This window comes from Pristiophorus japonicus, chromosome 6, assembly GCF_044704955.1.
Source record: "Pristiophorus japonicus isolate sPriJap1 chromosome 6, sPriJap1.hap1, whole genome shotgun sequence".
Classification (NCBI taxonomy): domain Eukaryota; kingdom Metazoa; phylum Chordata; class Chondrichthyes; family Pristiophoridae; genus Pristiophorus; species Pristiophorus japonicus.
Window position 1 is genome coordinate 247,341,623 of NC_091982.1, and position 12,722 is coordinate 247,354,344.

Sequence of the window (12,722 nt, forward strand, 5' to 3'; positions counted from 1 at the left end):
CACACAAACTGACTGCAAAAGCTTCTATAGATATGTGAAGAGAAAAAGATTAGTGAAGACAAACATTAGGTCCCTTGCAGTCGGATTCAGGTGAATTTATAATGGGGAATAAAGAAATGGCAGACCAATACTTTGGTTCTGTTTTCACGAAGGAAGACGCAAATAACCTTCCGGAAGTACTAAGGGACCGAGGGTCTCGTGAGAAGGAGGAACTGCAGGATATCTTTATAAAGTGGGAAATTGATGGGATTGAAGGGCGATAAATCCCCGGGGCTTGATAGTCTGCATCCCAGAATACTTAAGGAAGTGGCCCTAGAAATAGTTGATTAATTGGTGATCATTTTCCAATAGTCTTATCGACTCTGGATCAGTTCCTATGGACTGGAGGGTAGCTAATGTAACACCACTTTTTAAAAAGGGAGGGAGAGAGAAAGTGGGTAATTATAGACCGGTTAGCCTGACATCAGTAGTGGGGAAAATGTTGGAATCAAGTATTAAGGATGAAATAGCAATGCATTTGGAAAGCAGTGACAGGATCGGTCCAAGTCAGCATAGATTTATGAAGGAGAAATCCTGCTTGACAAATCTTCTGGGTTTTTTTGAGGATGTAACTTAGTAGAGTGGACAAGGGAGAACCAGTGTATGTGGTGTATTTGGACTTTCAGAAGGCTTTTGACAAGGTCCCACACAAGAGATTGGTGTGCAAAATCAAAGCACATGGTATTGGGGGTAATATACTGACGTGGATAGAGAACTGGTTGGTAGATAGGAAGCAGAGACTTGGGATAAATGGGTCCTTTTCAGAATGGCAGACAGTGACTAGTGGAGTGCCGCAGGGCTCAGTGCTGGGACCCCAGCTCTTTACAATATACATCAATGATTTGGATGAAGGAATTGAGTGTAATATCTCAAGTTTGCAGATGACACTTAACTGGGTAGCGCTGTGAGGGGGACGCTAGGAGGCTGCAGGGTGACTTGGACAGGTTAGGTAAGTGAGCAAATGCATGGCAAATGCAGTATAATGTGGATAAATGTGAGGTTATCCACTTTTGGGGCAAAAACGCGAAGACAGAATATTATCTGAATGGCGGCAGATTAGGAAAAGGGGAGGTGCAACGAGACCTGGGTGTCATGGTACATCAGTCATTGCAGGTTGGCATGCGGGTACAGCAGGCGGTTAAGGTGGCAAATGGCATGTTGGCCTTCATAGCGAGGGGATTTGAGTACAGGGGCAGGGAGGTGTTGCTACAGTTGTACAGGGCCTTGGTGAGGCCACACCTGGAGAATTGTCTACAGTTTTGGTCTCCTAACTTGAGGAAGGACATTCTTGCTATTGAGGGAGTGCAGCGAAGGTTCACCGGACTGATTCCCGGGATGGCAGAACTGATATATGAGGAGAGACTGGATCAACTGGGCCTTTATACATTGGAGTTTAGAAGGATGAGAGGGAATCTCATAGAAACATATAAGATTCTGACGGGACAAGACAGGTTAGATGCGGGTCGAATGTTCCCGATGTTGGGGGAAGTCCAGAACTTGGGGACACAGTCTTAGGATAAGGGGTAGGCCATTTAGAACTGAGATGAGGAGAAACTTCACTGAGTTGGTAACCTGTGGAATTCCCTGCCGCAGAGTGTTGTTGATGCCAGCTCATTGGATATATTCAAGAGGGAGTTAGATATGGCCCTTATGGCTAAGGGGATCAAGGGGTATGGAGAGAAAGAAGGAAAGGGGTACTGAGGGAATGATCAACCATGATATTGAATGGTGGTGCAGGCTCAAAGAGCCGAATGGCCTACTCCTGCACCTATTTTCTATGTTTCTATATTAGGCTGGATTGCTCTTGGTCAGCCGGCATGGACATGATGGGCTGAAATGGCCTCTCCGTGCTGTAAATTTCTATGATTCTATGAATTCCATTATTATTGTAGCATGCGACTACCAGGATGGTGAACTAAATGGGCTGTGGTCCTTTTCTGTGTAGCAATTCTTGTGTTCTGAAGGCAGGTTTGAAGAAATGGCCAAGTCCAAATAGTTCCAGGGACTAACGGTCACCGGTACTGCAGGACAGATTCTGTGCTCACATAATGTGGACATCAAGGGGTTTTCCTAACTCCGCAGCTGGGATTTGTAACTTGGAATGAGCAACCATACTGTGAAGGGAATAGACCTGCGTCTGAGGCAGTGATCGGCCTTCACCCTGCAAGTGGAAAACAGGAGAGATACAACCCAACAGAAGGAGCTGTACTTTTTGCATTCCAGGACTGATCCACTGGCTTTGTTCTCATTTTAAAAAAATGTTCGTTCCTGGGATGTGGGTGTCACTGGCAAGGCAGTCATTTATTGCCCATCCCTAATTGCCCTGGAGATGGTGGTGGACTTGAACTGCTGCAGTCCTTGTGGTGAAGGTACTCCCACAATGCTGACTTTGTCGTAGAAGTTTGATAGAACTGAGGGGCTAGCTGGGCCATTTCAGAGGGCAGCTAAGAGTCAACCACAAGGCTGTGGGTCTGGAGTCACAGTGAACCAGATGGGTTTTTACGACAATCCGATAGTTTCATGATTGCCCTTAATGATACTAGCTCTTTATTCCAGAATGATTTAATTAACTGAATTTAAATACCTCCGCTGCCATGGTGGAATTTGAACTTGCATCTCTGGATCATTAATCCAGGCCTCTGGATAACGAGTCCCTTAACATAACCACTATGCTACTTTACCCCAAATGGAGCATAGGAACAAGAGCAGGTTAGCCCCTGCAGCCTGTTCCGTCATTCAATGAAATCATGGCTAATGGTTCTTTCAGTGGGCAATCATACCTGACTTGTGTCTCGGGCTTCTGGATGAAGAAAAACTACCCAGGTATTCTCGCCATTTCACACAAGTATCTCCGAGAATCAGGAGTGAATGGAAAGTTCAATTTATGCTCTTTTTTTAAAAAAAAAAGTACGAATGAAGAAGCTGATGATGTCATCCAACATAAGCTTTTTCCAGTCGAATAGAACACCATTTAAAGATATGCCCGATTTTTCTAAATGTAATGTGTTAGTAAAAGTACATCTTGTGTTGCAGCCATTCAGTAAAAGTGGAGCTCAGTTGGCCTGGCACTATAAATCTTTCATTTTTTTTTCCCGAAGGTTGAATTACTTGAAGGACGTATACTTAATATACAAGTGCCTTGGGATGTTTTATTATGTTAAAGGCGCCATATAAATAAAAGTTATTAATATTCTATGTCTTATAGTCGCAATGGAAATTATGGTATTATTAGTGTTTGAATAAATTTGGGAAGGTTATATAATAGGCATTGCCTGCCAGTCTCACTACAGTCCTTCCTTTAAATGACACTGTAACTGGGGCTGGTGCATTTACCCATGTGATCGTCACTGCAGTTCACAGTAATTAATTGTATACAAGGTGCTTCGAGTCTTTTGAGAGGCGTGAAGAAGAGCTGCATCAGTACACGTCATTTCTTTTCGATGTTGCACCTGCTCTCGTAGCTAACTTGTGTTCTCTTTTTTTTAATCAACTCTTCTGTGTACTGCCTGCTTGGCTGTTAACCCTGTGTGTGGTGCTCCTGGTCCTAATCCTGCTGTAATGCTTTCTCTTTCTCCACCTGTGACTGACGACCCGATTTATAGCACCAGGTAGGAGAATCTGCCTGCTTCTGCCTTGCTTGTGGGTGGTGGGGGGGAGGGTACTCCAAACTGGCTGTGAAAATGTCTTGGAACTATCGGTCTCTGAATCTAGTTTTGTAAAGAAGTAAGGGGAAAGTCTACGTTGAGATCTGGTACAGTATAATGTCGTGCGTTACTCCGGTTTAATCGCAGTCGACTCGTGCCGATGTGTTTGTAGTCACTTCAAAAGTTTTTTGGGGGGAGTCCGATTCTAATCCTTGAATTTAGATGAGGCTTAATGTTCCTTATTCCAGACCAAGGAAGAGCAGTCACAGATCACAAGCCAGGTAACTGGACAGATTGGATGGAGACGCGAAGGGATCAAGTATCGTCGGAACGAGCTTTTCCTGGATGTCCTGGAGAGCGTCAACCTGCTAATGTCACCTCAGGGTATGTGATTAATAGGTGTTGCAGCTGTACAATTGAAGGATCAAATTTAATTCCTCCCTTCCCCCTATTTTTTGCTGCCAATCTCGACCCACCCCCCACCCCAGTACTGTCTTTTCTGGGATAAATTTCACGGGGACCTCCCCATACTTCAGTGTTCTAGACAAGCTATTGGCCATGGCCAGCTGGATTCTGTTCTTGTCTGACACCCCACCCTGCAAACATTTGCAGCAGAAATTACTGGCTAGCAGTTAGGAGAGGAGAGTCCCCTAGCCCAGGGTGCTGGTGCCAATTATAATGCTGCCGCCACTGCCCAGACTGAAAACAGCTACCTCGGCACAGCCCAGGAGTGGAACCTGGACCTTGCTAGTCTGCTATTCATTTCTTTAACCCGCTGAGCTATTGGAAATATGTTTCAATAAAAGACTTTTCCATCGGGCTGTTCGCCCCCCTCCCCCCTAGTCTTAAAGTGCTTTCGAAGTGAATATCTTTAAATTCATCTTGCGTAAACTTAGTCTCGAGTTAAATCCCAGTTGATTTTTTCCAATGTGATTACATATCTTGGGCTCTGCAATAGGTTGTTAAACTTTTGAACTGTTTTCCACTGAATCAACTTATTCCACATGTATATGGAGTGGTTGGAAAAGGTTTTCTCAGAATATTAATTCCCCATGACGTTAATTTGGCTCTAAGTTTGCACATCACATGTTTAGTTCCACGGCTGTTATACTATCGCTTGGGATGCTTCTAAGTTTGTTTTATATCGGGGGTGTCAAATGAACGACCCAGCAGGACTGTTTCATCCGACTTCTGCTGTGAGGTGCACAGTCTCCCGGCCACTGCTGACTGCCTGGTACAGCTGCACTTTTTACAATGTGAACCACAGCAATGATGTCACCCTGCCCCCACCCTGGTGACATAGAATGGCATGCACCCACCCTGCTGGCATAGAGCCAGCACTTGCTTAGTGGTAACCAGAAACAGGAGCGATAGGGGGAGGGAGAGATGGAGCAGGGGGAGCTTCACGCTGGGCTGGGCTTGGCTGAAAGGAGGTGACTGGGGACCAGGAGATTGGTGATCGGGACATTGGATCTCAGAGGGTGGATGCGGGGGTTGGGGGCACGTGGTTTGAGAGCCCATCATAACTTATTTAAATTCATCCAAAGCTGATTTCAGACAGCCTAAAAACAGCGGACTATTATGGATCTCGCATTCAGAAATTACGCCATTTTAGGCCCAAAAAACAGGCGAAATGCATACCAGTTTGTCCAGATAACATTTGCTGAATGTGGCCAGCATCAAGTGCCAGAATGCCAAATCAGGCTAGGCTTAAATTAGTTGAGTTTGACACCGGTTTTAAATAAAAACAAGTGCTGGAAATAGACCATAGGCCTGTCCTTGTCTGAGAAGAGGATCCAGGTTAATTTCAGATGAAGGGTCTCCATCTGAAATATTGGCGTCTCTTACTCGGTGCTGACAGACTTCTGTCTGTTTTAATTTTAGTTGATTGTTGTGTTATCTATTCTGTATCCCGATGCGATGTAACCTCATTTTGATTACAAATGGTGTGTTGCTTTCCACTGTGAAACCTATGTGTGCTTTTGTGTTTCAGGTCAGGTTCTAAGTGCTCATGTCTCGGGCAGGGTGGTAATGAAGAGCTACTTGAGTGGAATGCCAGAGTGCAAGTTTGGAATGAACGACAAGATTGTTATTGAGAAACAAGGCAAAGGAACTGCTGATGAGAGTGCGAAAAGGTGAGGGACAAGAAATCTGTTCTGCCAGAATGCACTTGACTAATGGTCCAGACTGCATGAATGCACTTGACTAATGGTCCAGACTGCATGTAGTCATTGAGCCCTGCCAATCTGGTCCAGTCTGCTCCATGCTTACTTGGCTGCTTCCTCTGAATTATAAGTACGTAGGTTTTGAAAAGACTGTTTTTAGCGTTGTTCCTTCATTGGTAGATAAATCCTAAATCACTCAACCAACATCTGTTAGACTAGATGAGTAACTTGAAAGATGTGATTGATGAGCAAACTTTACACGAGGCCCCGGAGGCTCCACATACAAATCTATGCGGCCCATGAAGATGAAAAGCTTGGATGTCCTTTGGCTAATGTGCACTTAACAGCAGCCCAAGGAGCAGTGCCTGTGGCAGAGTAGCGGAGCCTGCAATGCGTGCTTCTAATGACCATGCATCTTTGCCACGAAGAAAAATTAAAACTTTTCCCCCCTTGGGTTTCCTTTTGGCTTTGTTGAAGATGGAGCAAAAGTCAGTGTGTTCATGGTTCATGCCAAGATCTGTAATGCTATGTAACTTTAGTATTCAGAGGGGACGAGAAACCAATGAGAGTTTTCAGTGCCTGCGATTGAAGCATTCCTCTGATTTGTATTATGGCAGTACTGGGGTTTCTGTGAAAGTAGCACATTCCTTTGCCACCGCTTATGTCTGAGAGGACAGCTGAGTGACCTTCACTAATGTCACTGCTGAGCCAGCCCCAGGGAGCCATGTTGGAGCACTGGCAATAACGCGCCGATGGGACATCTTTAGTTTTGTTCATGTTTACCTGCACTCGCTCAGTTGAAATCAGATGATTTTAAGCCTGTGCCTGACCAGAGATATGTCAATGGTAGATTTAGGGGAGCGGAGAAAGAAGGTCTGAAGGTATTGGAGGAGGAGAATATCTGGAGTAGTTTAGGGAGATAGATTGGGAGAGGTGACTAAGTCATTTGAAAATGAAGAGGGTTTTACCTTCATTATATTGGGGTGAAGGGCACCAGTATTGTTGAGTGAGGACAAAGGTGATGGGCGAGCGGGATTTAATACAGGAAAGAGTGTGGGTAGCTGATTCTGAATAAATTACAGTTTATGGAGGCTGGAGGCAAGATATTGGAGAAATGAAGACGGGGGTGGGGTGGGTGCAAGGAGAGATAATTGAAGAGGACTGTGTAGTTGCCTGCATCAAACAGCACAGGGTGATCGAAGAGGACAGGGAGGTATAGTGTATCACAGTCACTTTTGGCTAGGATGGTATCAATGCTGTGAGCCGCGCAAAAGCCAGGCCCGAGGCATTTGAACAGATGGTTCCCTGCCAAAGGTGGGCAGCGGAAACTCTACAAGGACACCCTCAAAGCCTCCCTGATAAAGTGCGACATCCCCACTGACACCTGGGAGTCCCTGGCCCAAGACCGCCCTAAGTGGAGGAAGTGCATCCGAGAGGGCGTTGAGCACCTCGAGTCTCAACGGTGAGAGCATGCAGAAATCAAGCGTAGGCAGCGGAAAGAGCGTGTGGCAAACCAGTCCCACCCACCCCTTCCCTCAACGATTATCTGTCCCACCTGTGACAGAGTCTGTGGTTCTCGCATTGGACTGTTCAGCCACCAAAGAACTCACTTTGGGAGTGGAAGCAAGTCTTCCTCGATTCCGAGGGACTGCCTATGATGATGATGATTTGCGAGGGAGCTGTTGAGAGGTAGGGGTGGTTAGAGATGGGGCGGGGGTGGGGGAGTAGATAGGTTGAAACTTAATGGTTTTCAAAGAAAGATGGGGATGGTGTTTGAGCTGTTGACAATGTCCGCAAGAACGGAGGCCAGACAAGGGAATTGAGTGGAGAGGGGATCGAGGGAGCAGGAGGTTGGACTTGAATCCTGATACTTCACCAAGTTCCATTCTGTTGCTTGAAGTGCTCGGGGCTCGCATTAATTGAGAATAAGTCAGAGATGTGGATGGCTTACATGGAACCTCTCGCTTCTGGTCTTTGTTGTGATGCTTCCTCTACTTAAAAAATAAGTTGAAGTCGTGTTGTTCCAATGCCTCTGTTCCTGTTGCTGGAAGAAGCTGATTGCAATATCATATAATTTGCCTTGTTATGTAATTGAGTAGTAATGTCCGGGGGAGGTTTTGTCCTTTGAGGCAGCCTGCATTGTGGCTGAGGCAGCAGTGTCGTTTGTCGGAAGCTTGTCATCTTTGGATCCTCAGCGTAAATGCTGTCAGTTGGTGCAATATTTAGCCGAGTCTGTGTGTTTTCTCAAATTGTATTGTAATTCTAGACACGCCTCTCTTTTATTCTGTAGTGGCAAACAATCTATAGCAATTGATGACTGCACGTTCCACCAATGCGTGCGGCTCAGCAAGTTTGAATCTGAAAGGAGCATTAGTTTCATCCCACCCGATGGAGAATATGAACTCATGAGGTAAGTAGTAGCCAGCAATGTGCAGAACAAAGGGGGCGGTGCAAGATTTCTAAAACCATTTTATTGTAATTTGTACAGTTGACTCCTAGAATTGGACTCCCTTTTGTACAGTAAATGAATGCTCAATCCTGCACGCTATGTAAAATATTGGATTTCAAATTACAATAAAGAATCTGTTAGCCAAAGGGTATTTGATGAATCTTTCCCTTTTACCCCAGCCTACTCTGGAAGATTCGACTAGAGGTTTTAAGAACCGTAAATGAGTTTACCGTTGGACTTCCCCACTTATTCCACTCTAAATTATATTACTAATTAACCAACCAGCATTAATTGTGATGAGATTGGAATAGGACACTGAAGTGTTGGTTAACTCTTACTTGCCAGAGCCATCAATGAGGAAATCAGACACCGATGTATTAACTAACACTATTTAACAACATCTGTGATACTGTTAACACCATCACAAGGTGAAGTGATGAGAATTACAGTAAAGTGACTGAATATTTAATACTAATCCTAAACCTAAATCATTGACACCGCAGTCATTTCCGTGTTTTCTTTTATATTCGTTCACAAGATGTGGGATTCACTGACAAGGCCAGCATTTATTGCACATTCCTAATTGCCCTCGAGAAAGTGGTGGTAAGCCGCCGCCTTGAATCGTTTCAGTCTCTGTGGTGAAGGTGCTCCCACAGTGCTGTTAGGGAGGGAGTTCCAGGATTTTGACCCAGCAACGATGAAGGAATGGTGATATATTTCCAAGTTAGGATGGTGTGTGACTTGGAAGGGAACTTTCAGGTGGTGGTGTTCCCATGAGCCTGTTGTCCTAGGCAGTAGAGGTCGCGGGTTTGGAAGGTGCTGTCGAAGAAGCCTTGGCGAGTTGCTGCAGTGCATCTTGTAGATGGTGTGCACTGCAGCCACGGTGCACCGGTGGTGGAGGGACTGAATGTTTATAAAATGGTGGATGGGGTGCTGATCAAGCAGGTATCAAAATATCACCGCATCAGCTAGGCTTCAACTAGTAATAGTTAACCTCAACAATGTAAGATTACAGCACTACTTAGCAAACTTTGGTTCATAGTCTATCGCTGGTAAGTTCCAATATTGAAGCTGTCCCTCTGTGACAGGAACATAAGATGTACATCCTGCCTTTTATAGCGATGTATAAGAAAATAAATAGGAGCCAGGAGTAGGCCATGGCTGATCTGATCATGGAGTCGGGTCCACTTCCCTGCCCGCATCCCATAACCCCTTATTCCCTTATCGGTTAAGAAACTGTCTATCTCTGTCTTAAATTGATTCAATGAAACAGCTTCCACAGCTCTCTGAGGCAGCGAATTCCACAGATTTACAACCCTCTGAGAAGAAATTCCTCCTCATCTCAGTTTTAAATTGACGGCCCCTTATTCTAAGATTATGCCCCCTAGTTCTAGTCTCCCCTATCAGTGGAAACATCCTCTCTGCATTCACCTTGTCAAGCTCTCTCATGCAGAGGCGCTCAATCCACCCACAGCCAGAATAACGAGGACCAGTACAAATGAGTTTGGCCATTTGGCTCATTTTGGCTACTGTTCTGTAGAGATCCACGATCCCTTCCCCACCCCATCACCGTATCTAACCACCTATCGAGTGATTCGAGTTACTGCCTCCACTGGCAACGATAGAAAGAAATCGATCTGGTGGATTTCTGGCCGACATTATTGGCCTTCGCCAGCCACACTTTGCTCTCGCGACAGTAACTCTAAGGCGATGGGGATTGGTATCACAAATTAGGTTTTGGGAATGGAGCAAGGGAATGGGTGTTTTTGCTTCAAGACTCTGAGATTTAGAGAACTAACATCACCAAACCTTTTGAGGGCAGGGTCAAGAGGAGAAAACAGTACTGTATGTGTTTATTTTGACCCGTTAAAGGTTGAAATGTTTTCTGCAGGTACCGAACCACTAAAGATATCATCTTGCCATTCCGTGTGATCCCGTTGGTCAGAGAAGTCGGTCGCACTAAACTTGAAGTGAAAGTTGTGATTAAATCAAACTTCAAACCATCCCTGCTGGCTCAGAAGATAGAGGTAAGGGAATTCCGAACATTTTCAGTGTTGTCTCCAGGTTTTGTTCGTCCCTTCGTGGACTTCCTTACAAGCTCTGGGCAGCTAGGAGTTGATCTTTTCACTGAAGCACAAAATATAAATCCAGCTCACTCTGTCAATCAGGGCAAGCTTTGTCCATTTTTCATCATCCTATAATGTTGTCACACTTGCCTTGGTCAGAAGATCGGGCATTCAAGCCTCACTACAAAACCAGAGCACACAGTCTAGGCTGACATGTTACTGTAGCACTGAAAGAGTACTGCATCCCTGGGTGAGACATTAAACCGAGGCTCCAACTCATCTGCCCATTCAGTCGGATGTAAACTATTGCCGTATCCACGCCAACATTTATCCTTCACTTAATGTCAGAATAGATAATAAAAGAATATTGTGCCTTTCATGACCACAGGATTTTCCAAAGCACTTTACATCCAATTAAATGCTTTTGAAGTGTAGTAACTGTTGTAGGAAAGGTGGCAGCCAATTTGCATACAGCAAGCTCCCACAAACAGCAGTGCAAAAAATCTACCAGATTATCAGCTTTTTTAAGTGATGGTTGAGGAATATTGGGCGAATGCTGCTGCTCTTTGAATAGTGCCATGGTATCTTTTACGCCCATCTGAGCAGGCAGATGGGACCTTGGTGTAACATCTCATCTGCAAGAGTGCACCTCCGACAGTGCGGCACTCCCTCAGCATTGCACAAGAGTGTTGGCCTAGATTTTTGCGCTCAAGTCTCAAATGGGGCTTGAACCTACAACCTTCTGACTCGGAGCTAGGTGTGGGATCGTAACTGGTCATACTCTCTGCTGTTTGTGGGACTTTGCAAATTGGCTGTCACGTTTGTCTACAAACAGCTGCTACACTTCAAAAGTAATTTGTTGCTTGTGACTCACTTTGCGATGTTGTAAGGACATGAATGGTGCTGAAAAAATGCAAGTATTTCTCTCCTTTGTTATATGATCCATATTGGGGAGTTCTCCTGGTGTTTTGTCCAACATTATTTTAATTAATGGGCTTCCAATTTAGGAAGGATGTCATGGCCTTGGAGAGGGTGCAGAGGAGATTTACTAGAAATGGTACCATGAATGAGGGACTTCAGTTAGGTGGAGAAACTGGGCTTGTTCTCTGTTAGGGAAGGTTAAGGAAAGATTAAGAGGTTTCCAAAATTGTGAGGGGTTTTAATGGAGTAAATCGGGAGAAACTGTTTCCAGTGACAGGAGGGTAGGTGACCAGAGGACACAGGTTTAAGGTAATTGGCAAAAGAGCCAGAGGGGAGATGAGCTTTCTTTATGCAGCGTTATGATCTGGAATCTGTTGAGCGAGCGGTGGAAGTAGATTCAATCATAACTTTCAAAGGGGAATGAGGAAAGAGCAAGAGGAATGGAATTAATTGGATAGCTCTTTCAAAGAGGCACGATGGGTGGAAAAGCCTTCTGTGCTGTATGATTCTATACTCCCTCACCAATAGTATCAAAGAACAGAGTCCGCTGGAGACAGTGAAACAATATTGTCAATTACTGTGAACAAAGTTTGATTTTTGACAAGAGAAGAAGCAAGATCATTCACCCTGTCGCTGTTGGTCGATGTTGCTGCTGTCTTTGCATTTCAAAGTGATCAAGCACTGTATAAATGCAAGTATTTATAACCCTCAGCCGGAGCGGATACTTGATTTGGTCATTGGGTAATTTTGCTTGTGTGTCATGATTTTGAGGAGTTCACGCTGAAGATTAATTGTGGGATGCAATCGTGTTTGATTTGCTGCAGAATAAAGCGTTTCAGGAAAGCTACTTTAGAATCATAAAATCAGACGTTTACAATACGGAAGGAGCGTAATCCCACTGTAATTGTGTTTAAATTGAACAGCTGATTGTTCTTGGTTGTTCTTGAGCCATGAACTGGCTGTGGTAACACTAGCCACGCTCTTTAATCCTGAATGTCTAGCGTACATCCAAGTGCGCTTGGCAGCTCTCGACGATTTGACTTCACTCAGTCTCCATAAAAGTTATTGGTTCCATATGCCGACAGTCGGGAATCGAAAGGGCGACAGACAGTTTCTGTTTCTTGGCAGCACCCCCGGTTTACAGATTGAGCCCGTGCTCCTGGGACTGTCCACGTTGCCTGGACTCGGCAAATCTATGTACAGCTGTCCTGAATGCTGCTCTTCGTCTTACTGCTGTGCGGTCAGCTTCGCCCATAAGATCAGGGGTGAGAAAGTGTCATTCAGCCCATTGAAGCTCCCTCTAGTGCATTAACTCTGAACACCTGCCCTTTTACCTCCTCCCTTCCCACGGTCCCAGGCCCCAAACACTCCTGCCCAGTGAAACAGCCGTTTACTTGTACAGGTTGGACCTCTCTGGTCTGTCAATCTGGGACCTCAC

At 45.0% G+C, this 12,722-nt stretch overlaps 1 protein-coding gene across 5 annotated transcripts in view; it reads left to right on the forward strand.

The window, feature by feature from the left end:
- LOC139266024 (AP-2 complex subunit mu) overlaps positions 1 to 12,722 on the forward strand; it is a 63,976-nt gene that overhangs the window by 42,381 nt on the left and 8,873 nt on the right. For all 5 annotated transcript variants that reach the window (XM_070883790.1, XM_070883793.1, XM_070883795.1 and 2 more), the window contains exons 5-8: positions 3,932 to 4,067; positions 5,677 to 5,818; positions 8,139 to 8,258; positions 10,189 to 10,324. In XM_070883790.1, the coding sequence (XP_070739891.1) occupies positions 3,932 to 4,067; positions 5,677 to 5,818; positions 8,139 to 8,258; positions 10,189 to 10,324 (534 nt within the window). The remainder of the gene's footprint in view (positions 1 to 3,931; positions 4,068 to 5,676; positions 5,819 to 8,138; positions 8,259 to 10,188; positions 10,325 to 12,722) is intronic.